Source organism: Mycteria americana, chromosome 2, assembly GCF_035582795.1.
Source record: "Mycteria americana isolate JAX WOST 10 ecotype Jacksonville Zoo and Gardens chromosome 2, USCA_MyAme_1.0, whole genome shotgun sequence".
Classification (NCBI taxonomy): Eukaryota; Metazoa; Chordata; class Aves; order Ciconiiformes; family Ciconiidae; genus Mycteria; species Mycteria americana.
Window position 1 is genome coordinate 151,396,761 of NC_134366.1, and position 27,869 is coordinate 151,424,629.

Below are 27,869 nucleotides of genomic sequence, written 5' to 3' on the forward strand. Positions count from 1 at the left end.
ATCCCAGCTCTTCGTGAGGAGGAGCGAGGAGGAATGAAATTCATTTTATGGAGATTCACAGCGATGTGTTTATGTGTGCCCAATAGTCCTGCTTTAGAGGCAGGAAGAGATTTCAAAGAGCATTTTCATAGATCTCTCAGATTCCTTCAGGTTTGATCTGGAAGACCATGGGAACTTGTTCACGTGTTTGGGAGGAACTCCGATGGCGAGGTGTGGTGAGGAGAACCACTCTGAGCTTGGGCACCTTGTGGAGGTGCCCGTTCTTTAGCAGTACAGGGCAATGCAGTGGTCTCCCCTGGCCTTGTGTACCAGTTCCAGATTAATGCCTGACTAGCTATGACTGGCTTGCACACACACTTCAGCAGGCAAACATGATGATAACAACCTCATGCTCCATGTTCAAGCCTTGTTTTGGCTGTTTGCCTCACTCTAGTCCATTTGTGAAGCGGTGGAGGAGCTGCAGTAGAGTGAAGATCTCAGTCTTAGTGCTTAGGGCAACCGCATTTAGTTTTTCTGGTAAAGCTTTTGAGTTTACAGTGTGGTTATGGTTGTTTCATTACTCAGACATAGCTCATTCTCACTAACACCTGTGTGTGATTTAGAACTACACTGGGAAATAGGTTTTCCGACTCCATTTAAACTGGACGGTGGGTTCAGGTTGTGAAATTCTCAGGTCAGACAGTTTAGCTGTGAACTTGGGAGACAGGCATGGGAGAAGCATATCTTCGAAAAAGGAGTCTATGACGTGTTCAGTACCGTATTTTATATAATTTATTGTAGCATGTACTCCATTTCTTTAACTATTTAATCAAGATGCCATCATTTAACTGCTGAAGGTTGGAAGTAAATAGTTGTAAAGTAAAACTTTCACAAGGGCATTGCTTTCTCTGCTGTGCCAGTGCACTACTCTTTGTTCTATAAAAAGGCCTCTCAGCTGTGGGCGATCTTAACTACCGTATGTTCTGCAAAGTCAAGGCTAAGTTAAAGAAACACAGCAGCCTGAACTAAGAGTTTCTTTGGTCTTCTGATATTTCTTGCTGTCTCAAATGCTGTTTTAACACAGTTAATTAGTATTTACTGTGTGGTATATATGGAGCTTGACATGTGAAGTTCATACAACTTCAGTTTTGAAATCTGTAAGATGTTTATGGTGACTGAGTGGAGGAGAGTTTAGGATTTCCTTTGTACTGGTTTGAGGTGCTGTTTAACATAGTTTTTTTCCATTTCCTTTTTTCCAAAAAACTGCAGTTCTACTGTGATGAAGCCTATTATAGTGAAGCCAATCAAAATGAAATCAAACAAATCGAACAAAAATTGTTTGAATTTTGGTTAGTTTTAATTCTTTTAAACTTTTCATTATATTCTATTATCATTTTATATACTGAAACACTCAATCTTTTGAACTGCTGGCCTTGATGTTTTGTAATCTTTAGATCATAGATACTTGTTGTGCAGAGTTTTTTTTATTGAGACCTTGCTGTTATGGCAGTTCTTGTCGTCTTCTCCCTAGGAAGAGTAATTTCTTCTCCTTTTTGTTTCATAACCTTTTGCACATTTTAAATGAACCCCTCAGAAATCTCATGTCTGTTTCTCCTCAACCAGCACTGAAACGCACCTCCTTACTGAAATCAGGTTGTGTAACTATTTACTTCCCTTAACTCTAATAATGGCTCTTTCTCCCATTTGAAAATATTTTTCAAACTCTTAATTCTTCCCTAAATTAATTTTTTATTTACTATGGTGGAGAGAAAACGTCAGATGTTTGAAGAGCTCTTTGAGTAGAGAAGTCTCTCACCCTCCCACCAAACCAAGTGATGTGCAGACTGGCTATGCCAGTGAAGGGGCTAAAGGAGTAAAGTGTGGCCCTGGACTTCCTTGGGGTAGCCCAGAGTGGGGTGGATGTAATGTTGATTTTTAACGTTACTTTAGCCATGGTCGTCTTTGGGCAATAAGTTTTGTGCCCAGTTAGGTTGCAAATCTAAACTCGAGCTGTTCTAAGACCTTCTCTTTGCAGCTCTATGGTGTTGCTGGTTGTACTTGTGTATAGTGAGCTGGCTGAGGGAGCTGAAGGAGCTCAAAAAATTTCGGGGGCATCAGGCAATTTTTTTCAGTCAGGTCACTGCCCTGATCCTGTTTATTGTATAGGCACACAAGCATTAGCCTTAGCAAAATGTACTATTGCAGCAGCCTGGGCTTGGATCAGCTTAATCTGCCACCATGCTTCGGGCTTTTGAAACACAGCACAGAATCTGACACTATGAACTAAGAATTTTAATAAAATTCTCAGATTCAGCATTAACATTATTAAACATACTGTAACAGTTTAAAAAGGTAAACAAAAAAAGGCACAGAGACAAAGGAAAAAAGACATTAAATACCATTTAAAAATCCCAGGATACCTTTCACAGTTTACATACTCAGCAACTTGAATGCAATGAAAAATTTTGCAGATAAGCTGTAAAACTGGAAAATAAAAGGAAATCTGAAAGCTAGAGTTATTTTTTATGTGACCTGTGTTGTATGTTTTATGTTATAAAACAACATTATTGAAGTTTTTACATCTTTTCTTCTTTCAAGTTACCTCCCTTTAATCTTTCTTCTTCTCTAACCAAGTAGCTTTATATTTTGCCTGTTATTGTAAAATACTGGGGGGAATGAGGAGAGGTGTTTGGGTTTCTGTTAATGTGGGTGAAAATATTTCATTGGTCCTTAGGAATTAATGCCATTTTAAGAGTTGGAGTGGTCCCCCTATACAAGTTACTTAAGTTCAGTTACTTTGCACAAACTCCTTACAGCTTCTTCCCTGCGTTTCCTTTGCTGATTCTTAAAATATATGATTGAATCCACATATCAAGGTTACTGTTCTGTCTTATATAATGAAAATTAACATCCAAAAGTCTTGGCTGGGATAAATAATTTGTTCTAAAATAATTCAGGAAAGCTTTTAAAACCTTATTATTCTATTACAGTTTTCTTCTTAACTGTTTGTGAGTAAACATAATTTCCATCAGATTTGATTTCAAGAAATGTTTTGTTTGTTGAAAAGTATTTTCCAGTAATATGTAAAGCAGACTTTTTTTCTTTGTAGTATTTTTAATTATAACAGGATCTCGAGTTAAACGTAATGCAAGTTGTGTGCTTCTGTTACTGGGAAAACCCTATCCCATTTGTAATGAGACATTTGTTAACTTCTGTATACAGATTGTGGTTCATTGCATAAATATTTGTGGGTTCTCTGATGTCCCTCACAGGGTTTTATCTATGACAAATTCATACCACAGTTCTTAAACTACTTTTTGGATAGAAGATTTCTTCCTTTTGCAAAACCATTTGCCAATGTCTTTCTTTTCCATTTAATGTTTTTAAGTATTCCTACTTTGGTTTTCAATTATTTAACAAAAAGGATTATCAGAAATATACAGAATGATTATATGTTATTAAGCATATTTCTCTATGGGATACTATTCAAAGCTCCCATGGCAAAATTAAATCCTTGTTACTGTTATCCTGAACAACTCAAATTGTATTGTTTAAGTGAGTATGGTTCCTTGCCCTTACTGATTTTTCAAGATAGCTTAGTGCTGAACCACCTTAAGTACAGTCAAAAGTAATGCTTAACGTTTCTTATGTTTAAGCTCTTACCATGCACACTACTTTGTCTCCCATTGTTGCTATTAAACCTTATTATGCTGCAGTAAAATCCAGATTAAAAAGTTATATACAGTGGTTTTGTTGCATTTCAGAAGCTATTCTTTCTTCTTTTCTTTTTTTTGTCCTTAAAGATATACATCCTTCGCTTTTTTCTTTTTTTTTTCCTTTTTATTTTTTTAGGACTGGTTCATATTCTTATGGGGTTTATTAGTTGTAGGACAAGAAGATAAATGTAGCATTCTTCAGCCTCTCAAAACATTTTTCATGCCCTCTGATGCTTTTGGTTGTTAGGGATTTTTTATTGTGAGAAGGCAATGGCTAACACTGGTATGTTAATGGCTAACACAAGTGCATGTTGAGAGTAATAAAATACAGAGATAGTATCAGGCATCTCCATTGAGTTCAATGTCAATGATTGGCATAAATCACAGATACTCCATTTTTCTGGCATGATAGCGTGTGTTCTCCAGCAATAAAAAATAAACAGGTGTGGAGGTGATACAAATAGAACGTAGGAGTATCTATACATAGATATAACCCATACTTGCAGGATAGGAACAGAACAGATTTGAACTCTACCTGATAACCAAAGTTATTTAACTATTGAATAATATTATTTAATCTTTGTATTTGACAGTTTTTCAAGGAACAGGAAGAAACTTACAGATTAGCGAATCCAGCTGCAAAGCAAATCTGAATTTTTTGTTTCCCAGTTTAAGGCTGGATGTGTATATAGGTGTGTATGTATATTCAAGAAAAATTCAGAGGAATGCAATTCTCTGGTATGTGTTGGTTCAGACTATCTTTCAATATACTTCATTCTTCAGACAGCTTGCAATGGTTGATTTTCCATGTTCTTGGCATAATAAAAAAATGCCTGATATATTATGTAACTGCAAGTGTTGTAGAAGTTGCTTTCTAAAAATAATTTTTAAAATCTACATATTGTATTCTTCACACATTGCAGCTCATAAAAAATTTAAGCAACTATATTTACTAAACTGAACTCAAACTAACTACAGATGATAGAATTTGCTGTTTCCCAAATGCGCAAGTGTAGTGAGCTGGGTATTTGTGTGTGTGTTTGTATCTGTGTAGTGTCCTTGCTTTTTTTAAAATTTATTTTATTTTTTATTATTATTATTATTTTTATTTTTAGCTCCAGGCAGAATGTAAAACTCTGAGTTTTCTTCATAACCACCACCATTTATGTATTTGGGGTACCTCATGGAGTTGGTTGAACTACCTGACATTGGAATCTGTAGTCTTCATGGTCAATGTTGTGAATAGACAGGGATATTTTGAGTAGATGAGGATGACTTTTGCCTGATATTGCCCTGTAAGTGGAGCTTACTTAAAACCTCTGTTAAAAAACATTTCTAACAAGCTTTGTGTACATGCTGAATAGTAGGCTTTAACCAATTTAGTGTGAAGGCTTTATATTTAATGTTTACAAAAGCAATGGTGTGTTCTGTGGCTTCCTATGGCAGGATGTAGGTTTCTAAGAATGTGTTGTCTCCTGCTGACAAAAGCTACCTCAGCAACACTTTATAATGAATGAGAACCCTCTTGAATTTGAGCTCTGCTTATTTTTGTCATGTCCTTTACCTGTTCTCTCTGGTTCTCTAAGATTTTTATATATATTATACTTTTGTCCTAAAGATGAGTTTTGAGGTCAATTTCCTAGTAAGTTTCATTTGTTCTCTTTTTCTTCTTTTAAAGCATATTCTAAATATGTTAAAAAGCCTTTACATAAATAACCCTTTTAAAGTGGTGCATCTGTGTGCATGTAAAAGTGTACTTTCAAAAAGTTCAATATATCAGTATCACAGTTTAAGATTTAGCAGTAGTATGCTTTTAAAACAAAAGCTACCAATTTATTTTTCATCTTAGAAGAAACAAAAAGCTACAATAACTATTTGTAATTTTAAGTTGCAGTAATTGTATTTAATAACATGGAGGAATTAGTGGGTTTAAAATTGACTATAAGAATGAGGCTCAAAATGTGTGGCTTATAGTCGTAGCTTTGTTACAGATTTTAAGGCAAAAATCTATGTATCAGAATTTCTTTTGTATACTGACCTTTCAAGCACATCTCTCTTGAAGTTTTGCTGCATCCTTCCACGCCTTCTGGATGTTTCACTAAATTAAAGATGTTTGGAAAAAAATTAGTCCTTTCAGTGATGTGCAAAATACTTCTCAATAGCTTCAGTCTCTTGTTTTCTTTAGAAAACCTTTCTGGATTTCTCTGTGGAAGTTTACACCCTTTGTCAAAGGTGTTGTTAGTTCTTGAAAACTTTCTCTAATGGTTGTAAGTTAAGGAGAATGTGCTTGACTTTTAGGTGTGATTCTGTTAGTCATACTTGGAGAAAGAATAGAAACGATATAGTAAAGAGGAGATGAGGTCTCTAGTAATAACATACCTAAAAGCTTTACCTTAAGTCCCTAAAAGAACTGGTGAAATATCATCAAAAGGTATATCGTAATCTCCACAATCCACAAGTATGCTGTAGTGGAGCACTTCTTGCCTCTGCTTCAATCCTCCTGCAAAGCCAGAACAAACTGGAAAATGCTGGTGGGGAAGTGGTTTCTTCAGGAGGATATTTTACTTTCATGATGCAAGAGATGGATGTTCAAAAGCTTTTTCTGAGAGGGAAGAAAACCCTATAACAGATCTTAGGAAAGCTGGAAGGTTTTGCAACTATGCTTTATCTGGTTCTCAAGCAGTTGACAAGAAAACTATAAAAATCCAATAAGGAATAATGCAAGACAAAGCAGTTTGAGGGCACTCCATACTTTGTTATGTTCAAGAAGAGTTCTCGAAGCAAAGAAAGGAGAAAACTTACCAGATAAATTGCATTTTGTCCTGTGTTTTGATAATGCCACCTTGATTGTTCAAGTCCTAATATTTTATAAAAAGAAGACAGGAGAAACACCAGTTGGAACAATTGCCTTTCAGCTCTTCATTCCTTTAAGAATTAAAAAGAGCATGCCTGGCTTTACGCTTGGACAGGTGTACTCTTCGCTGGGTAAAGAACTGGCTGGACGGCCGGGCCCAAAGAGTGGTGGTGAATGGAGTTTACTCCAGTTGGTGGCCGGTCACAAGCGGTGTTCCCCAGGGCTCTGTGTTGGGGCCAGTTCTGTTTAACATCTTTATCAATGATCTGGATGAAGGGATCGAGTGCACTCTCAGCAAGTTTGCAGATGACACCAAGTTGTGTGGGAGTGTTGATCTGCTGGAGGGTAGGAAAGCTCTGCAGAGGGACCTGGACAGACTGGATGGATGGGCCGAGGTCAATTGTATGAGGTTCAACAAGGCCAAGCGGAAGGTCCTGCACTTGGGCCACAGCAACCCCATGCAACGCTCCAGGCTTGGGGAAGAGTGGCTGGCAAGCTGCCTGGTGGAGAAGGACCTGGGCGTGTTGGTTGACAGCCGGCTGAATATGAGCCAGCAGTGTGCCCAGGCGGCCAAGAAAGCCAATGGCATCCTGGCTTGTATCAAAAATAGCGTGGCCAGCAGGACTAGGGAAGTGATCGTGCCCCTGTACTCGGCACTGGTGAGGCCACACCTCGAATACTGTGTTCAGATTTGGGCCCCTCACTACAAGAGGGACATTGAGGTGCTGGAGCGTGTCCAGAGAAGGGCAATGAAGCTGGTGAAGGGTCTGGAGCAGAAGTCTTCTGAGGAGCGGCTGAGGGAACTGGGATTGTTTAGCCTGGAGACAAGGAGGCTGAGGGGAGACCTTATCGCTCTCTACAACTACCTGAAAGGAGGTTGTAGAGAGGTGGGGGTCGGTCTCTTCTCCCAAGTAACAAGTGATAGGACAAGAGGAAATGGCCTCAAGTTGCGCCAGGGGAGGTTTAGACTGGATATTAGGAAATTTTACTTCACTGAAAGGGTTATCAAGCATTGGAACAGGCTGCCCAGGGAAGTGGCTGAGTCGCCATCCCTGGAGGTGTTTAAAGGACGTTTGGATGAGGTGCTTAGGGACATGGTGTAGTGGTGGTCTTGGCAGTGTTAGGTTTACGGTTGGACTTGATGATCTTAAAGGTCTTTTCCAACCTATACGATTCTGTGATTTACACTAAGCGAACTGGAAACACTTATTAGCATGTAGTTGATACTAGATTTTCTCTAGAAAGAACTAAAAATGGAAGTGGAAGAATAATTTTCTACATAACTGAGGTCTCACCTGTTGGTTATCTTCTGTCTGTGTAGCAAGAGTTTCTGCCCACAGGCATGTGAACCCAAAGCTGTAATTCTCTCAGGAAATTAAAAGTGGTAGAACCTTGATATTTTGTGGGCACTGATGATTTTTCATTGAACTCTCTGAACTCAGGACTTAATTCATCATATAGGACATAGCTGAAGAAAAGAAGTAAAATGGAATTTAAATCATGAAGGGAAAAGTTCAGGCTTACAGGTACAAATATTCAAGATGCACTTTCAGGAAAATTAATTTTAGGAAGGTATAATATCTTTAAAAAAGAGGAAGGACTGGGAAGAGTGGGAATACACCAAATTTCTTGCCTGAAAATACAATACAGTAGATGCAATTATTATGCGGATATGCATCATGCCCGAAGGGGAGACTGTGGCAATTGTCAAAATTGACATTCACATATGCATCAATATCTTGAGAAACCAGTTGATTTGCAACCTAAATTAGGAAGAAAGTGGGAAAAGAATGAATGTCTGTAAAAATACTGTTTTGTCATGAAAAAAATTCAACATTCAGGCAAATCTGGATTTGTCAAGTAGGCTAATTGTGTTTTCAGCAGGAAATTTATAAGCTTCTCAATTGGGTAATCAAACAGTCACTTGCTTTTTACTTTGTTTAGGTGATTTTTACTTCCTTTTCTAAAGTTGTCTTGACATCTCTTAATATTCCACGTTCCACTGAAAAAGGATCATTTCAACAGTCTCAGCTTGCCCCAGTGTTGAAGATTAAAGGGCCGTCTTTCCATCCAGCCTGTCTTGGTACATTCCTGAGGCAACTTGAATCTTACTTTTGATGCTAGGAGATCTAGATAAATCTCAATTTTAGGATCATACAACATGTATTTATTGCATTTCATAACAGAGAAGCAGGAACCAGTCTGGTTTCAACAGACTAGCAGTGGCTAACTGGCTACAGTTTCATAACCTGTGAGCTACGGGAGGTCTGGTTGAGCCTATTTTACTATCCTCCAATCACGTTTGTGTCTAAAACTATTTTGAATAAAGTGAATCCCTGCATTTCTGCTGAATTCCAAATTTTCTAATGCGATCCAAAGACATACTGTAGATAAGTTCAAGTCATATAAGAGAATATTCAATAGAAAAGTAGCATGCCTTAATCATATCATTATAGCCTTAAAACACACAAAAAAAGTAAAGATTTAAGTACTCCCATACAGCTCATAATGTGTATGAAAGGTGCCATTCTTTGTGTTTTGCAGGGAATGATTCATCTGGGATGATCAGATTTATATAGATGTCTCTGGTTTCTTCTACACCTGATTAGAAGCTTGAAACTATACTGCCTCTCTAGTCAGATCATAATCTTTTATTTTCTTTCAGTATTCACAAGATAAATTTTAATTCTCTTGCGAAATGTGAAATATACATTATTCAATATATCTCTTATTTCAATATTATTATGAATAATTTCTGCCTTTTGCAGTCCTAAGAATCACTGAGAATAAATTAAGAAATTTGTTTGCATCTTTTTTCTCCCCCCCCCCCCTCAAAAGTGTATTTAGAAGTAAACTCCCCTTCAATAGATCTTGTTAGGCATAGATTCATATTGAATTCAGATGTGCCATTAACAATAGTTCAATGGGGTTTTAAAGAAGACAAAATACTGGGTTTAACATGAAGGGTAACATATTTCATAATGAATATGGAATGAGTTTTCTACCAGGACAGTTTGCCAGTGACATTTAAGTGGAAAAAGCAGTGTAAGGACTTCAGAAAAGAAAAATTAAAGGAGGTAATTTTTAAGACTTTGTTATTGGCAGATTTTACAATATCATATACAGTATTTTAAAAATAGTTCCAGCTTGCCATTATGAATACAATGATTCTGCAAAAAGAAAACAAAAGTGGCATCTTGAGAAACTAATTTAATCAGTGCCAAAGATAAATGTGAATTGACTTGGAAAGGTAAATATTCATGTTTTAGAGTGGTTTCTTGCTGTATTATCTATGCTATAAACATCATCTATTACAATATACATGTGCTGAAAATATGCATTAGTACACATTGTTTAATATAAATGAAAAACTGGTATTTATTTATTTCTAACATTCTGTACTACTTTGTATAGAATTTGATTGATGTCCAGGTATGAGTTCAATATACTGACACAACAGCAAAAAGAAATCCTGTCCCATGTCAGCTTATCAAACACACTGTGGACAGTGTGTCTTCTAGCTTGTACCATTGTACCAGGTTGTACCGCACCATTTACAGAAGTTCCATGCATCAAGTATGAAGACTGTGTTCAGTGAAACTCAACCTCAGTATTTCCAGGTGAATTTATAGAACATCTGAAAAGACTGAGGTATTGTACCACTAAACTAGGTGAATCAACTAAAACAAAGTAAAATACAGGATGAAAGCAATGGGAAAATCACAAGATTATTCACCTTAGCTATGTGGTAAACCACGTACACATGAAATATTTGAAAAATCAAAATTAAAGATCCTTTTACTGCCAAACAGCATTAAGTTTTGAGATAAAATTATTTCTACTATGAAACAAAAGCATAAAAGTCTTTGGGTTATATTCTATTTTGGGTTTTTTGCTAACCCCGACCCCAGACTTCCACTCTATCCACTTAAACTGTTCAAGCTCTCTCCTTACTGACTCTGTTTAGAGAAACTCTATTCCACTTGTTTTTTCTAGAAGCATTTGGCATCCAAAAATACTGTACAGACCTTCCTTTGGAATTATGCATACTTATCATTTATACAGTCTGTCAACTGTATATTTATACTATGCTCCCTGAATTTTGAATACTTCAAAACTATAATGAGATTCCTCAAACTGTCTAAACATTAAACAGTATAAAAATGAAAAACTGATCTTTAAAAGTTCAGACTTGCTCATGCTGTTATTTTTTGCTAAGGAATTTAAACAATAAAATTACAAAAGTAATTAAACAGATGACATCTAAATGCACAGCTGCAAACTTCAGCTTTGTTTCATTGTATGCTTTTTTTTGAGAGACTGAAATTACTTTATAGTTTACCATACCATACCTTATCATCATAGGATCATTCATACTGTGTTCCAGATACAACTCTAGAAGACAACTGCACTGCAGAAGTTCTTCAGCTTCTTTGCAGGCAATTACTGTACCAGAGCCTTTGGAACAAGGGGCTACTTTTAAATGTCTGGTCACCTCACAGGATATGTAGAGCATTTCCTGCCCGTAGGACTAGAGGAAGGAAGCACAGGACCAAAATGTTTGATGTGTGATCTACTGTAATTCCTTTCATGTGTTTAGTAGCTTTTATATGATCAATGCACTGCTACCAATCCTGACCTTGGTGTGGTCCAGTTCACTAAAATCTGACCTTCCTAAATGGATAGCAAATGGAATTATAGTAGCACCCACCTGGCACCACCACTGTAATTAATGGGCGTGAGGGGGTGTTGTTATTTTTTCCTCTGAATATATAGCTACTGGGTTTCAAAATAAAAATATTTAGGTAGTTACATAAATAGTATCTTGATAAAAAATTGCAGTAGTTAATTTTTATACATATTTTTATATACTTGCATTCTTATAGCACTGTATATCAGATGATCTCAAAATGCTTTCTATGCAATTAATTAATTCTATTCACAACATCATTTTGGCATTATGCCCACAATATAGATGAGTAAACTGTTGAAGAGGTTAGTTTTGTTGCTTAGCGTCACATAATAAGTGAGTTTAGAGAGAATAGGAATGAAATCTGCCGCTCCTATTTTCCTTTGGCGTGTTCTAGCCTTGCAGAGAGGGAAACATGTCCTGCAGGCCCGCAGGCCTGCCCAAGCAGTCTCCCTAGTCCCAAACCTTCTTGTGCAGAACGTATGAAGACCTGGCAGACTTAGCTCTTCTACGTGTCCATGCGTCCAGTTAGGTTCGTCACCTCAAGCTCTAACCGACACAGCATCTTCTATTCCTTTTGAGAGGGTATCAGCCACACATGCAAAATAGGCACAAACCATTGAATTCAGTTCTCCAGATTTCTTCTTCTTTATGTTCAAAAGCAAAATCTCTTTTCTCTTGCATTATGATAGCTCAGTCCTTTTTAAAATGGTTTTGGATGAAAGTAAATATCTGTATGACTCAATAGTTGCAGTTGATGAAACTGGTCAAGTAAAGGACACAAAGCAGTTAGCCAAAAGAAAAGTCATTGTAATTTTACAGTCTTTCATCTCTGAGCGGTTGTTTAAGAACTGAGATTTTTGTCTGTGTTGTCTATTTTTAAGAAAAAGCTTACAAAGTAATTGTAAGGGAAGACCTGTCTACTTCAGCTTGGCAAGGAAAAGCTGTACTGAAAAGTATTAGTAAAAAGGAAATAGCATATTTTGGTAAGATTTTTTGGAAAAAGTTAGGTAGTTTGATTATTGCTATCATTATTTTCCATAGAAGAGTTATTGCTGCACAACTGGGAAAGTCTAGAAGCAGAGGGAGGGGATAAGTCTGTGTTTCTATCTATCCAATCTACATTTGTTTCAGATGTGACTGTTTAATACCTAGCTTGGAGACATTTAAGAGAAACAGTTGTTGGTAGAGTAGTGTGATGGCTTTGCTGAAGATCTTGAATACCTTCTCTTAATGTCATTCTCTGTTTGCCAGGAAAGGAGATTTTTTTTTTTTTTTTTTTTGATGATTGGAAAGTACCGAGTTCCATAATTTCTCCCATATGCTTATCCTTGTGTTACCTAAAGATCTTTATAGCTACTTGGTGTCTCATCCTCGTCTTTAGCTTTTTTACACTTATACCAATTCCTCTCTTCACCATGATACTCGTCTGTAGGTACACAGAACGAAAAAGGAACCAGTGTCCAAGATACACAAGTCAGACATTTATCCAACATTAGTTTAAAATAGAGGAAAATTACCTGTTATGCATGTACTTTTGCTTCACTACATCAATTGTTTGAAGAAGTCTAGCACAATCAAAAGAAATTTTTGTATATTTCAGTCACTGCTTGTCTTTTTTTTCCAACATACTAATTGCACAAGTAATCTACCTCTAAGTTGATTTATGTCTATTCACAAAAGCTATAAACACTGTAAATCATTATAGAGTTAGAAGTATGACCACTGATGACTACAAAACGTATTCAGTTAGAATTCAATTAACTTCTTTCTTTGAGTTAGTAATGTGATGTATTTGTCCACTATGTAAATGTTTAGAAGTGGTCAGTCATTTTTATTTTGCTCATGGAGCTAGCACTGATGTTTTCTTTTTATAAGAGTCTTCAACATCTGAAGATGAACCCACGTACCCTAACCACTTTGACTTAGAGGACACCTGCCATGTAGTGTCAATAATGCTGATGTATCTGGCTGTACAGAACACAGCACAAGAGCTAATCAGGGGGAATGTAGTTTTAATTGTTAAACAGATTCCTGTAAAGATCAAATGTAATGTTAAAATGAAAAGTGACGTCAGTATAGATATATGAACAAAATAGTATCACTTGCTAATCAGTAAAGCATTAAACAAAGGAGCCTTACTGTACTCAGTTTATATTTGTATTTAATAAAAATTTGCTGGTATCCAATCCAGAGTATGCTGCCAGCAAGTGTGGAGATGGGGCAGTAGCTGAGTTCTTCTGAGGCTGAGATGGAGAGGGGAGAAGGAGCAGCTACCAACAAAGCCAGTCATATGTGGCCTAATTCCTGGGGAAAAGAGGCAGAAACGGTGAGAATTGGAGTTTACTGCTTACAGCATTTGAGAGCATACTCTACTGACCCAGACTAAAATGAACTGTTTCCAACATCCCAGCAGTCATAAACCACTATATTTATTAAACCCCAAATAAGTGTCCCTATGGACAAATGTCAGGGTGAGGAAGCAAAGCTGAGGTTACCCTTTGGGGAAGATATGGAGCTCACTCAATATGGTAGAATGTATACCCAGGATCCTGTACAGAATTTTAGAAATTTGTCAGGACCTTCCCTTCTTGCCTAAGGATGTCTCCTCCTCTCTTCTTGCAATAATACAATTTTCTTACCTCCTGCTTTTCTTTAATTTCAGTATTAGTGCCCTGATCCCATCTTTCTTCTCCCTCCTGCCCACTCCTGTGCCCTCCTTTTTTTTCTCCTTAACTTCTCATTCTTCTTTTGGTCTTCCTCACAAATATATGTTTTTAATCTCTCCAAGCTTAGGCAAATTCAAGTCTTCCATCATGAACTGTAATGCTACAGGATTTCTTTTATTCCTGTTCTAAGATCATGTCTACATATGTTCTGTGATGTTGAAGAAGTTCTTTTTCTTTCCCAGTGGCTCAAGCGTTAGCTTCTTTGCCTGTGCCAGAGGCATCTACTTGCTATAATTTAAAAAAAAAAAAAAAAAAATTAAAAAAAAATTTTAAAAAAGAAAAAAATAGTTGCCTTTCTTTGGAAAGCTGATTCCTGTCTAGGGTTTTACTGATAGAACCTCAGCATTTTCAAAGGCCAATATTGTTATCATAGATGCTCTAGGTTTACCACATTTTTGTTCTGTGCCCTTCTTAACATCTGTAGCATCTCACTCCAAATGGAGCTGTGGTCCATTGCTTTCCTAAGAAACAGTTGTTTCGATTCCCCCTGTTTGGTGTAACACATTCGGTGGCCTTGTTGAGGAGAGTAAGCTAGGAAATTTTACTGAATTGAACTGGGAATAAGGCAGTTAAGGAGCATTAGGTCAGTGATAAATATTGCTGTGATTTCTAAACTAGTTCAGTCACGTCTCATTCGTAGGTGATGGGCTTTCAGACTACATTTGGGCTGGGACTCCACAAGCTTAAGCAGAAGAGGAAGTGGTTCTCTTGCATAGCATCTATATCCAGATCCAACAACGTGCCACTGGTTTCACCCCTATAAAGTAGAGGGTATATATTGATCCAAGCTTACTGTCTGTTTCCTTTTTAAATTAGAATAGGAAGAATCTTTTACCACCAAACAAAACCTTTAATAATTGGAATTTGGATAGATAGGTTTTTCATCTCTGTACCTGGAAGCGGAAATCAGTGCACACTGAGATCTAGTAAGTGCTAACAAAAATTATCTGTTATGTGTAAAGTCTGTGAATCTTTCTTAATCATTACATAATGTGTAGTCTTTAAATGCCATTTTCCTGGCTTGTTTGGCTTTTTGTAGGTCTCAGATGAGCTATAAGTGAATAGATTTAACTTCTTTACAGTGGGTCTCAAAATTATGCCTATTCAGCAGCATGTAGTAACTGGTTCAACATGAGCTGTTTCTTACATAAACATACAAAAAGCCTGACCCAGACTAAATCAATTTAAAAAAGAAAAACATTAAAGCTGTGTTTCCTGTTACATGCTTATGGTCATCTTTGGTTGCTTGTGATCTTATGGTATTATTGACCAACTGTTGTATTCTACACCACCTGCCGAAAGGTTTAGACGGGATAGTGAAGTTGTTTTCAGAAGGAGGAAGCAATTAAAATCATAACCCCTACAGCACATTTCGGCTGGTAAAACAGCATTTATGCTCAGGGTAGAGAAGTCATGAATTTGGCTTACTCTGTTTCCCTGATTTTATTTGCTACAAGGATTTCGAAAGCTGCAGAATCAAAAAGACTGCAGAGTTCATACATAGCATCTATGTTTAAGATTAGGCTAATTCTGCTGCGGTTTAACTTATTCTCATCCTTCTAGGAAATATACAACTAATAAATTGTGGGCATACTTAGGAAAATAGTTGATATGGAAAACCAGAAATGAGTGCTTATGTAAATACCTGTATGTATATAATTTGGGGGGGAAAAGGCTATATTTTGATCCTTGTTTAAAACTGGCAGGATGTACTTTCTGAAAGAAATAATCAGCTTAGTTGAAACATCAAGGCATTAATAACTAATCCTCATATTTTACAAGTATTTGTAAAATATGTGTTTCTTGAAATGGGTAATCTATAGAAACACAATTTGTTTGCTTGGATTTCAAAGGTGTATCTAAAGGATCAGAGGAAGAGTTTTGTATTATATAGAGGAGATTGTTAATAGTAGGAACAGAATGAAAATGCAGTTTTTATATCAGTGTGAAAGTATTAGGTTGTGATATCCCAAAGCAGTACAAATGTTATCCAGTCCTTGAGATTTTACAAAATTAACTGGATCAAATAAAAAAAGATCCAATGGACAAATCTTATACAAGCAATGCAATGCACTAGTACCTTGTGTCTGAATAGTACCTCTGTCTGTGTATTTTGCTGCACCTAAAAATGTGTGCTAAAGAGTGATTTCATTGGGTTTTATATTTAAATAAGTAAATTTATGAGGGGAAGAAAGCCATTGCCACAATGGGGAGTTACAGATTGGTGCATATAGCCACATTTTGCTCTAGAAATTCGGTTCACAAAGTCGTGGTTGTGCTGAACGAGCCTAAGGAATATAGTGCTAGGTGCAGCTTAATGCAAGTTATCAAGCTGCTCATAAAAGAACGAATGAAAAATATTCTTTACTGTGAAGTGCAGGAGAGAACAATTAGTTATGCAGGTGAATATGCAGATTATCATATTCTGTATTTTATATACTTAAGCAGATTTCATAAAATAGGTAATTTGGTGCTTTATTTTCAGTAATATTTCACAAAACATATATTCCAGTATTTACTTGCATTAGACAAAGTATGTAAATAGACACAGGGTCATACAATAATCTACCATGTTTTGGTTTTTGTTTTGTTGTTGTTGTTTTTGTTTTGTTTTGTTTTTAAAAAACCAAACAAACAAAAACCCAGAACTGCATTCATATTGATGAAATAATGCCTAGAAAGAATAATAAAAGACACAGTTGTTGTGGTTAGATCTCTCTTTGTGGAAAGTTGACAAACACATTCTTGAGTTTTAAGAAGCCACATTTAATTTTGAAATACCACTACTGACATAACAGATTTTCGGTGTATTTCTGCTAAGCATTTAAGAAAGTTATAGGGCTACTGAACAATGCCATTGCACTGCCTCACCAAGAATGACTTGATCAAAACAGCTTTCCTGCCATTCACATGCCTCTCTGGGTAAATAGGATTAACTACTTAATTTTCTTAATTGCTAGCATACTTCATTGGTGACAATGGCAATGGTACTAACAGTTTCAACTGTGTTTGGATTTGGGCAGCATTAGGATTGCGCTTTGAAATAGGTTGCATACCTAAAGGTTGCATATCTATACTTACAGATTGCATGCAGTGCGTGCATCACAGGTTGAGATGTGCTGCTGTAATCCTTATTTATTTTTAGATTGTTAGCATCAATGATTAAACAAATTGCAGAATTACTAAGTTCTCTGTGGAGACAGCAGTTACATACTAAATAACAACTCTGGCATAAAACAACAACCTAGAATGGAAGAGTAGATTGGATGGCATATGCAAGCAAGAAGCTTAAGCTTCAACTCGGATGCGTGAAATCAATAAAAATATATTACAGTTTGATGTGGTCAAAATTTGATGTGATTCAAAGTAAAAAAAATGTAAGATCCCCTTGCTCTCTTTGCTGGCTTGTTTTGAAAAATAGTGATAAATTCAATTGTGCATTTTTATCATAATATCAAATGAGCAGTGCACATAAAGCTATATTGTTCCAGTGTAGAAAGGGCAAGATAATTTTTTTGAAGATTTACTAATGCTTATTAGGAGAAGACAAATGGTAGTAGGAGACTTCTCTGATACTGGTCACTGGTAAAACCATGAGTGGACTCTTAGCAGCCTCCACTCATCCAATAACTCTTGAATGTTTTGTTGAAGTTGAGTGTGACCGTTTCCCAAGCTCAGCTCAAGATTGAAATATTTCGTAAAATCTAATGTAGTAGAATTTAGCACAATCCACAAGTAATGTGGTTCACTCAAAAAATGCTTTTCTCTCACTTGTCAGAAGAATTTTAATAACAAAGCACTGTACTGAAATTCCATGTTAAAAAGATTGAATATTTTGTTGTGGTTTAACCCCAGTCGGCAACTAAGCACCATGCAGCTGCCCACTCACGCTCCCCCCTCCTGGTGGGATGGGGGAGAGAATCAGAAAAGCACAAGTAAGAAAACTCGTGGGCTGAGATAAGAACAGTTTAATAATTGAAATAAAATAATAATAATAAATTGTAATGAAAAGGAAAATAATGAGAGAGAGAGAGAGAGGAACAAAACCCAAGGAAAAACAAAAAAAACCCAAGTGATGGAACCGCTCACCACCTGCTGACTGATGCCCAGCCAGTCCCCGAGCAGTGATCGCTGCCCCCCGGCCAACCCCCCCAGTTTCTATACTGAGCATGACGTCGCATGGTATGGCATAGACCTTTGGCCAGTTGGGGTCAGCTGTCCTGGCTGTGCCCCCTCCCAGCTTCTTGTGCCCCTGGCAGAGCTCAAAAGAAGCTGAAAAGGCCTTGACTGGTGTAAGCACTGCTTAGCAACAACTAAAACATCAGTGTGTTATCAACATTATGCTCATACTAAATCCAGCACACAGCACTATACCAGCTACTAGGAAGAAAACTAACTCTATCCTAGCTGAAACCAGGACATTTTTCCATCATCTTGGAATGTTCTATGTAATTTTTATTCTTTGATAAGTTTGAACGGTGGAACAATTGTCTCACAATAAATTTGTTTGTAATACTGATACGTAGCTGTTCTTTTTGAGGACTTGAATGTGACATCCTTTATCTGTTCAGTAGATACAAGTTAGTCCTGCTTCCCCATAAGGCTGCTCATATGGACCTGATTGAAAGTGCAGTGAAGTCAATGGATTGAGCTCATATCGACTTTGGTGGATTTGGCTAAATTTTTGGAATATATTTATTTGCATATCTCCCATTGAATTCCATAGGAAAGAGGTAGCTGGATACTTCTGAAGATCTGGACTTAAAATAATGCCTAGATGTAGTCAAGAATGGCAAAATTGACAACTTAATTTTCTTAATTTTGTATCTTAATAAATATCTGATTGGTCTGACTTTAACCTTTGTTGCTGATTTTGTTTTGTTTTGGCTTGTTTTTTTTTTCCCTTTGGCATTACAGGAGAGCACTGAATCTAGGAATACTTCGAGACCCTGGATCAGAAGTTGAAGACAGACAATATCAAATAGATCTTCAATCTATAAACATTGGTACTGCTCATTGGAATCAGCTGAAACCAGAGAAGGAAAATGGAAAAGGAGGGGTTTTGACAGAGAGTGAAAGAAATTCTCAAAATCCAGCGCTTGAATGGAACATGGCCAGTAGGTAGGAAGTTGGGGGGTTTTTTTTAACTTACTCTTTTCTAGAATTCCATAGCACAAACACTGCAGATATCACTTGCAGTATATCTGAATCAAATAATTCTGTATTGGTTTTGCTTTACATTACAAGCGTATTTCCATGGAGTTTTGAATTTTACATTTGACATGCATATTACTGTTATTGTTACACTGTAGTTACTGTCTAGTTATTGTGTGCCTTTGGTTCCATTATAAGCTCTTTTCTGACTGGCTTACTGTATGTCCATAAAAATAACTCCAGGGCTCAGACTTCAGCTTCTCAGTCTACAAGCATTGGGAGGTTTGGGGTTTGGTTTTTTCTTTTTTTGTTTGGGTTTTTTTTTTTTAAACTTCTTTTGTTTGTATTTTTACAAAGCTTGAGTAAAACCAGCTTAGACATTTCCAAGTTAGAGGAGGAAAAAGTAGAACATTTCCTATTGGTTCTGAACTGGTTTTTGTACTTCTGTAACTAAAACCAGGTGAATTTTGAAAATGAGATATTTCAACCGAGTCTCCCTTCTTGTATATTGTATGATACGTGCAAGCAAAGCTCTGCCCTCTAGTTAAACAGGGTTGAAAGATAAAGCATGCATACACTTGCATGGTATTTTAAATTGTAAAGTTTTTGAATATAAAATAGGGGGTTTAATTGGTAATTTGTGGAAAATTTGAAATTTTTATTTTAGTTTTAATATACTTTTTTATACTTAAAAATTCATACAGGTGGTTTAAAACTAAATTTTTATTGACTGTGTAGCAGTCAGAGTTCTCTTTTCAAAGTGCCAGGAATAAGGTCTGATGGCCAAGAGCAAGCTTTCAAAAGTCATTTTGTGGATTTAGATGCTTTTCTGCTAGAAGATGCCTGTTTGCCCACAGAATTATTTATTTGTTTTCATTTAAAAGTCCTTTATATCTAATTCATGCAAAAGCAATCCAATTTTTATGAAATGCATGCATAATTTTATGGCTCCTAAGATAAGATTCCTATCTGAATGGAGGGATGACTTCCTAAAAGTGACATAGAAAAACAGGCGGAATCATAAGGAAAGACAAAAATTGAACTATTAGTGGTTTAATTTTCAAAAAAAGTGGAGATGAGAGGACTCTCAGAGATTTTTCTGAAAGTGAGGCAAGCTGTAGCAAAAGAAGCTACGTGAGGATGGCATGCAGACTGAGCTTTATAAGTGATGAATTGATGAAAGACCAAGAGAGCAAATAAGCTCACTCTGGAGGAGTGCGTGCAGGAAAAAGACATGATCAAGAATAAATTCCAGTTTATCATTGAAAAATAGAGGGCAGGAAAAGCAGATCTAACCGAAGTAAAACCACAAGGAGTGACAGGAGTACAGATAAAAATTTAAACACAGTAATAGTATCTGTTCTTCATTTATAAAATCACCTGGTTCTTTCCTGTTTTTTAATGATTTTTTTTTTTAACTAATATAATTCCATAGACAATTTTTTCTTTTAATTTCTTAGCCTTGAAAAAATGTGTATGACCTTCTAGTTGGGCCTTGACTTTGGGCAAGTTGCCCATGAAGTTATTTCTCACAAAGCAACGTAGAGCCACTAGCATTTCTTGAAAGATAAGATGACACTAATCTCCAAAGGACTTCTGGCCAATTTGCAAGTTACACTAACATAGCAAAACCAGCCACTGAGGCATTGGCTTTCCTTTGCTTTCCCATTGGTGACTGAAATCATATTGCCAGCACACTTTGGTCTGAGCTTTATGGTTATAGATTTGGATAGGAAATTTGGTGGGATTCCTGAAAAGCTAAGATAAGAGAAAAGCTATTAAGGAAGCAGCTATTACAGCTGAGTTCTTGGAGTTCTCCTCTTTTTTTTTTTTTTTTTTTTTTTTAAATAACTGCTTGGACTCAGCAGACTTCCAAAATAAAATTTTATTGGAATATATTTGACAAATAAGTATGTTTGTTTTGAAATTGGTTTTGAATGAATCTTCTACTTGGGTTTTAATTTAGATCAGTTGTAATTGAATACATTAGCTTTTCCTTTCTGGTATGCAATACAGTATTTTAATTCCAGCTTGAATTTGTTTAAAGAGAAAGTTGGTATGAGTGTTTTGTTGTCCTTTTGGCTTAAAATTTTACACATTTACTATAGTTCTTTTTCAGGATGTTCGCATTTTTGCTTTTTAGTTGGCAGTCAGTTTTGCTGCATCTGGGTTTATTTTATGATCTGTGGAAGTGGTGTGCTGAGAACTGGAAGAACCTGCACTGAACTCTGCCATCCGCTGAGATATTTCCAGCATACACCAAGAGGGTGGCTGCATGGTGTTTTACCATGGTGCTTAGTGTTTTCAGGGTGAAGTTTATCTTAAGATTTCCTATAACTACCACAGAAGCTTTACTCTTTGACCTATTTGTGATACTGTTTTCTTTTTTAATTCTTTTAAGTTTCTTAGGCATGTTTAACCTGGAACATAATGAATGATTTTTACAGAGTTATTTTAGGGTTCATTTCTTTGTTTGGTTTTAATATATTTCTGTTTGTTTTTACTTATCATTTAGACCCAGCGTTCTCTTTTATTAGGTTCACTGGGTTTTAAGATTCTTTTTTGAGATCTGTTTCCCTTATTTTTTAATTCTTAGGTGCTATGTGGTGCAGTATAGAATCCAACCTATATCCAAGTATTTCATACAGTTACTTTACAGAAAACTTCAGCATAGATACCAGCCATTCATTTTCCATTCCTATTTCTAAAAGCATTACTGTATTTTTAAAAATAAATTAAATAGTTGTGAAAATTCTGAAATAGATTATATTGTAATTTGGTCTACTGGGTTGAAGTTTGGTCTTGTTTTAAAAATTTGCATGAAAACCAAATCATTCTAAATATAAGATTATGGATATGATACAAACAAATGTTTGAAAGCTTTTGACATAATTTATCATTTAAATGCTTTAACAATCTGTACACGGAAAGTAAATCCTTCAAATTTTCCCACCGCTTTTTCTAGAGTTCCGTATTTCTAGTACTTAATATCTCATGGGGTTTTTTTTAATTTTTAATTTTGGGGGTTTGGTTTTTTGGGTTTTTTTTTTAATGGGTTTTTTTAATGTTTTTGTTTGTTTGTTTGTTTTTTAACTTTTACATTGTAATTTGGAAAGCAGGCAGTCTTGCTTTGAGAATAAGTGTTGAATATTTCAAAGTGTTCAGTATAAAATTCTTCACGAGGGGCTATTGTGAAGTGCTGGTGCGATGCCTCCTATGCCTCCACAGGTCACCCCAGGAAGAACAGGGGAGCTGGAGCACTCTGGTAGGGTGGATGCCCTCTCTCAGAAAAGAACGTCCAAATGCTGTGCTGTACTGAGGATCAGGGATCATAACTCTTCCCATTGTGAAATGTTTATACTTCACTGTAGATGTTATAAAAAGCTCCCTAATGGTGTAATATATAAAAAGAATACTGGAAACAGTCAGACAGTTCTAATAAGGTTATGTACAAATGAAACCTGTCCACATTTATTCCCTTTACCAAGCAGCATGTGGGGAACTGGGAGTACTTAACCAAAAGAAGTTTTCTTGATTGAAAACTGCTTTTTCAGCTTGCATATCTCCTCCTCCGTCTCCCTCCTCTCAATGGAAAAAACAACAGCCCTGGAGGAAATAAAGAAATATATCCTCTCTTGAGGCCTCGCCCCCGTCCCTGTGCAATCCTTCTACAGCTCCCAGCAGCAACTTCTGCTTCCTGCAGCCTGAATAAACTCTGTTTAAAAAAAAATTAATTGAGCTTAAAAGCATTACTTCTCTGTGTGGTAATGAATTGAGTGTGGCAATATACTGCATTACAGTTTTGTCCTTGGCATACCACCATCTGGAACAGCTCTCTGCAACTCTCATTGAGGACGCCAGGGAGCCAATGATCTGTTGTACAAAACTGAACAAAATACCACTCTTGCTTTGCAAGGATCCTCAGAAAGGTTTCCTGCAGACTTTTCTTTGAATAGTTTTCATTTTCATGCTTTTTTGGAAAGTTGAAGTGCAGCTTGCCAAGTTCTAACAAGGAAGACCAGAAAAAAGTGATCCAAAGATCCATGTGTAGGGAAGTGTAGGGGCATTCCCTATGAATCTTTTGGAATAAAATGCAGTACATTTGTATGCAGTCCTGTATTTCAGTTGCTGTGTTTATTGTACCTGAAGTCGTGCTTGTATTCATACTGTACAAAGCCTTACTCAATAACATGGAGTACATTATTTTCTTTTTTAATTCACAGCAAATAAATGTTGCACAGCATTCTTAATAAGATGAAAACTAGCTTTACTGAGGCATAATTATATAACAGTGGTCATTCTGTACAGCTAGATGGTGTACATTTGTTCGTTGTCTAATTTTGGTCATTAGATAGTCCTCATAATGTTGCTATGCTATTTCACCGTCTCGTGATGTGTCTTTGCAACACCTCAGAGAGCTGAAAGGATGTGAACTGTTCTGGCCACTGGGAGATGGAGGTCTGAGGCATGATGGTGTCATTAGTAGTTAGGTACCCTAATACATTTGTGGATCAGGGATTAACTGATTTATACAACTACATGGGAAACCTGCAAGAGAAAAATCTTTCAGGAGTCCTAAGTTAGCATGCTGACCAACATAACATTTTTGGTTTTGCATGCCTCGCTACTAGAGAACTCTACTTGATTATGTGGCCTATTCCATGCTAATACTTGTTTCTTTGCTTTTTCAAGACGCAGAGTTCTTTGTGAGGATTCACATCTCTGTAGGTAGTAAACTTACATGGCATAAATGAGGTCTTGATCGTCATTCATGTGTTGAATGTATGTGAGTTTCTCCCTGACCTATGTATTTTTTAAGTATATAAAGGCTCAAACTCTAGAATCAGTACAATATTATTAAGAAAAAAATGATAATTAAGAGTAAGGCAAACATTTCCAAGTTTCACATCTAGGTTATGTTTAGCTCTTACTGGCCAGTATTTTCTGTTTGTTTTGATTAGTTTTTTCCACATCAGGCAGCCAAGTTATGGTCCTTCTTGTGCATTTTCACAGCTTATCCAGTCTCACATCATCACACCTCCTTGATTAGTGCAGCCTCATCTCTTTGGCAGTCCTTCCTCCTCATATAAATTCAAGATGCTTCTGAGTGGATGTAATCAAATACTGATGATTTGATTTGATGTAATGAAATGTTGTTGCTTCGATCACAAAATTCTGTTCTTCATATTTCTTTCTCTTTTCTTTCCACAACGTTTTTTGTCATATTAATCATTGGATATGTCTTTGCTTTCAAGGTACTTCTAGACTTCTATGTCTGTCTATTTCCTCTTACGTGTCTTCTTTCATTTGCTTTGACACATCTACACTCACTGCTCATCAGATCTCATCATACTAGTTACCAGGGCTGCCACATTTAATTTTTTGAAGAAGTACTTTCTTCCTTGCTCCTAGGCTAACCTATATGTTTTAAAGGCATTTCCTGTGAACATTCACAAAGTTATTGCAATGTCTTCTTCCAAATCGTTCCAAAAAAATTCGTTTCTCTTATACTGTAATATAAAAACTGATAAGACAGCTTTCAGGTTGCCACTGTACAGATATCATTACCTACGGTGCTGTTAGTTGTTCCCTTTTATGTCTCTGTCTGTGGGTGTGTTTTTTCTTATACTTAAATTGTAAGCCTTTGAGGACAGAGACCATTTTTATCCTGTGATTTTACAATGTGGATCTGTGGTCCATAACCAGAGTTCATGTTATTGTGCAGATATAGCCCAGATTCAGCACTGAGTAAAAGGCACCTCCAGGCCTTATCCCAAATGCTTTGCTGCCTTTTTGCTTTGCGTTAGCATGTGGTCTTTCAAATGTGCTGTACTTTTAAGTGTAGATGATCAACTGCTTTAACATCTCTAAAAGTACTAGCTTTTCCTTTTTTTTCCAAGGCAAATATATAACAGATGCATAAATGAACCATGGAATGAATGTGCTGCAGACATAGAGCCATCATTACGCTCTTCACAATCAAGTTTTTTCATAAGCTCATGTGGCGTACACCTGTGTTAAGTTAACGGTGCACTTAGGTGCAGTGTGGAAGACTTAATAATTCAAAGTGGAATTTGTTTCTTTGTTCCTTTTGTGCTCTTTCTCATATCCTCTCCCTTCATTATTTACTGTGCTCTGTTTGCCTTCTGTTTGTACTTACAATTATTTTGCTAATACTTGATTTGGCTGAGCTTCAAATTCACCAACTAGAAATGTGGAAAGTAGTAAGTAGAGCAGGACAGGGATACCACGTAAGGACGTGGTATTTATTTTATTTTAAAATAAAATTAAAAAATCAGCAATCAATCTGTATTACCAAAAAAGTCCTTTAAGATGCAGTGTAGTGGGTATCTACTAGAATAACATTTGAAAATTAAGAAATGGGAATATGTATGAGCTGAAAAATAACTTGAACAATGATTGAAGAGAACCAGTTGTGGGTTTGGGGTTCAACAAATAACTTGCTTTTATAGCTTTGTTTCATATATTGAAATCATACTAGCAGTTTTATGCCCCTTCAAGTGGAAGTTTTCTAATGGATAGTTGTGTGTTCTTTCATAGAATTGTTCTACTACTTAACTTTTTCATTTTCCTCAAAAACAAAGGCATTTCTTTCACATCCTATTGTGAAGGGGAAATAGGAATTGGGTAGAAAGCCGTCTGGTTTAAATTTAAAATGAAGGTGGTGGCAGGGAGAAAAGCATTTGTAGAACTGGCAAAATCTAAGACCGTTTTCTCAGTTGAAGATGTATGCTAACCACTAACGGGTCTGCTTTCTAATTTGGGGATCTAATTAGACTAATCTGCTTTAAAAACCATCATTACAGATGAGCAGAGTTACAGCTGACCAAAATGTTAAAGCTTTTAATGTAAGGTGGTAGTTTTCTTACACTCACTAAATGGCTTGCTCCTAAGCATACTGCATACTATATGGTAGCGTGTAGCCTGCTCAGCAGTGTTTGTGAAGGTCATTTGAAGCAAAAGTTTCTTAGACTTGTGCTCAGTAAATACTAGCTCTGTGCTCTGTAGCATCTGCTGTTAACTTCTGTATCCTATTGTCCTAAAGAAATTTAAAAACTTTAAGGCCTACCCACATCTCACAGTTTATATTCCCTTATAGATCGCCATGCTTTCTACATGTTTTGAGGTCACTTAAGCAAATTGTTAGTAGAATTTGAAGCATCAAAATAGTCTAAGCAGTAAATTGTCAACTATGGATTTTGAATCTTTTGAACTTGACTGAACTACAGTCAAGTTATGATATCTATCTAATTTCTTTTTGGCCTAAATCTTGGCCTACAAACCATCAGCATTTGAGATTGTGTATTTTTCAACAGAATCAATTTCAGAACCATTACCTTTACTAGACTATGTATACCGATACCTATTCCTAATCAAGATATTTAATTACCTATTCCACATGCAGTCCAGAGATTTCGGCACAGACAGGCATATAACCACATTGTTTAATGACATTAACATGGATAACTCTAGCTGATTGTAAGGACTAATTGTCTAATTGCATAGTTCATGTGTCTGGCTCGCTTGTGCGATTTATGCTGATGTCCAAACTGCTGCATCTCAGTTACTGGACATGACGAGATTAAAGGTAATACAGGGTTACCTAACTGACATGCAGATATATCTGAAGAGTCCTGCATAGATCTATTCTCTTCTACATGGCAGCGTAGTTCAGTGTTTTCTTTTATATCGTGATAGATAGTTGCATAATTTAGTGTATACTTTTAACTTGCGTTGTTTCACAGTTCATAATTTTCTATTTTGTAAGCATAGGAAAACTTACCTTGGGCCAATAAATTTTTGATGATTTTTACAGTTCTCCTTGGTGAAATGCAGGTATTTAGCATTTCTGTAAATTATGATAGGTAAAAAGAATTATCAAAAAACTGTCTTGATGGAACGGTTCTCCCAGGAATTTGAACTGTATCCTCTTTTAGGGGCTGAGCACCATCTTGATCTCATTACATTTTTTTTTCCCTGATCAGAGACTCTCAGATGACATTTTGTGGCAATAGTTTATTTGACCCGACCCAGAAGATTCTGGCTATTTGGAATGCGTTGTCATAAGCTATTAGTGATCCATCTATAACAGGGTTGTGCCTCTAGGCTTAGTATTTGGTTAAAGGAAAAAAAAAATAAACACCCAGCTGGAAAACAAATGTAATTATCAAGTTTAATGGCACAAATATTCTTGGCAAGCAAACGTTGATATTTAGATGAAAAGGTACCAACTAAGAGCAACCAGTGACAGAAGCAATGGAGGAAGACTGACATCCCTCCGTTTTCAAGGCATTTTAAACATCTTGGGCAATAGTTATAAATTTAATGTGTGAGCCCTAGAGTTTCATAGGGTTTGCTAGTTTAATTTTTCATGTCTTTGATTTTTGTGTCAGTTATGCTGTTGTGTGCAGAATTTTTTCACCACAAAGTTTTAATGCACGAATTCAAATATTATGCAGGCTTCAGGACAGCTATTCATAAAGTGAAGGGCATCCACAGGCATGTTTGAAAAATACTGATAATAAAGTTTGTATCTTTGTTCAAATGATTTTGTATAGTTCATTAAAGAGTAGAAGAAGCAATGTCAAGTGTCAAACTTGTCTACCTCGAGATGGGTTGAAGAGTCAAATATTTAGACATACTTTTTCTGTGAAATGAAGGTAGAAGTCTGCCTTTAGGATTGGAATTAACATGATTTATAATGATGATATTTAATGCTTATTGAG

General features: G+C 36.3%; 1 protein-coding gene across 10 annotated transcripts in view; it reads left to right on the plus strand.

Annotated features, from left to right (window-relative positions):
- VPS13B (vacuolar protein sorting 13 homolog B) overlaps nucleotides 1-27,869 on the plus strand; it is a 491,276-nt gene that overhangs the window by 302,277 nt on the left and 161,130 nt on the right. For all 10 annotated transcript variants that reach the window (XM_075495027.1, XM_075495031.1, XM_075495030.1 and 7 more), the window contains one exon: nucleotides 18,886-19,089. In XM_075495027.1, the coding sequence (XP_075351142.1) occupies nucleotides 18,886-19,089 (204 nt within the window). The remainder of the gene's footprint in view (nucleotides 1-18,885; nucleotides 19,090-27,869) is intronic.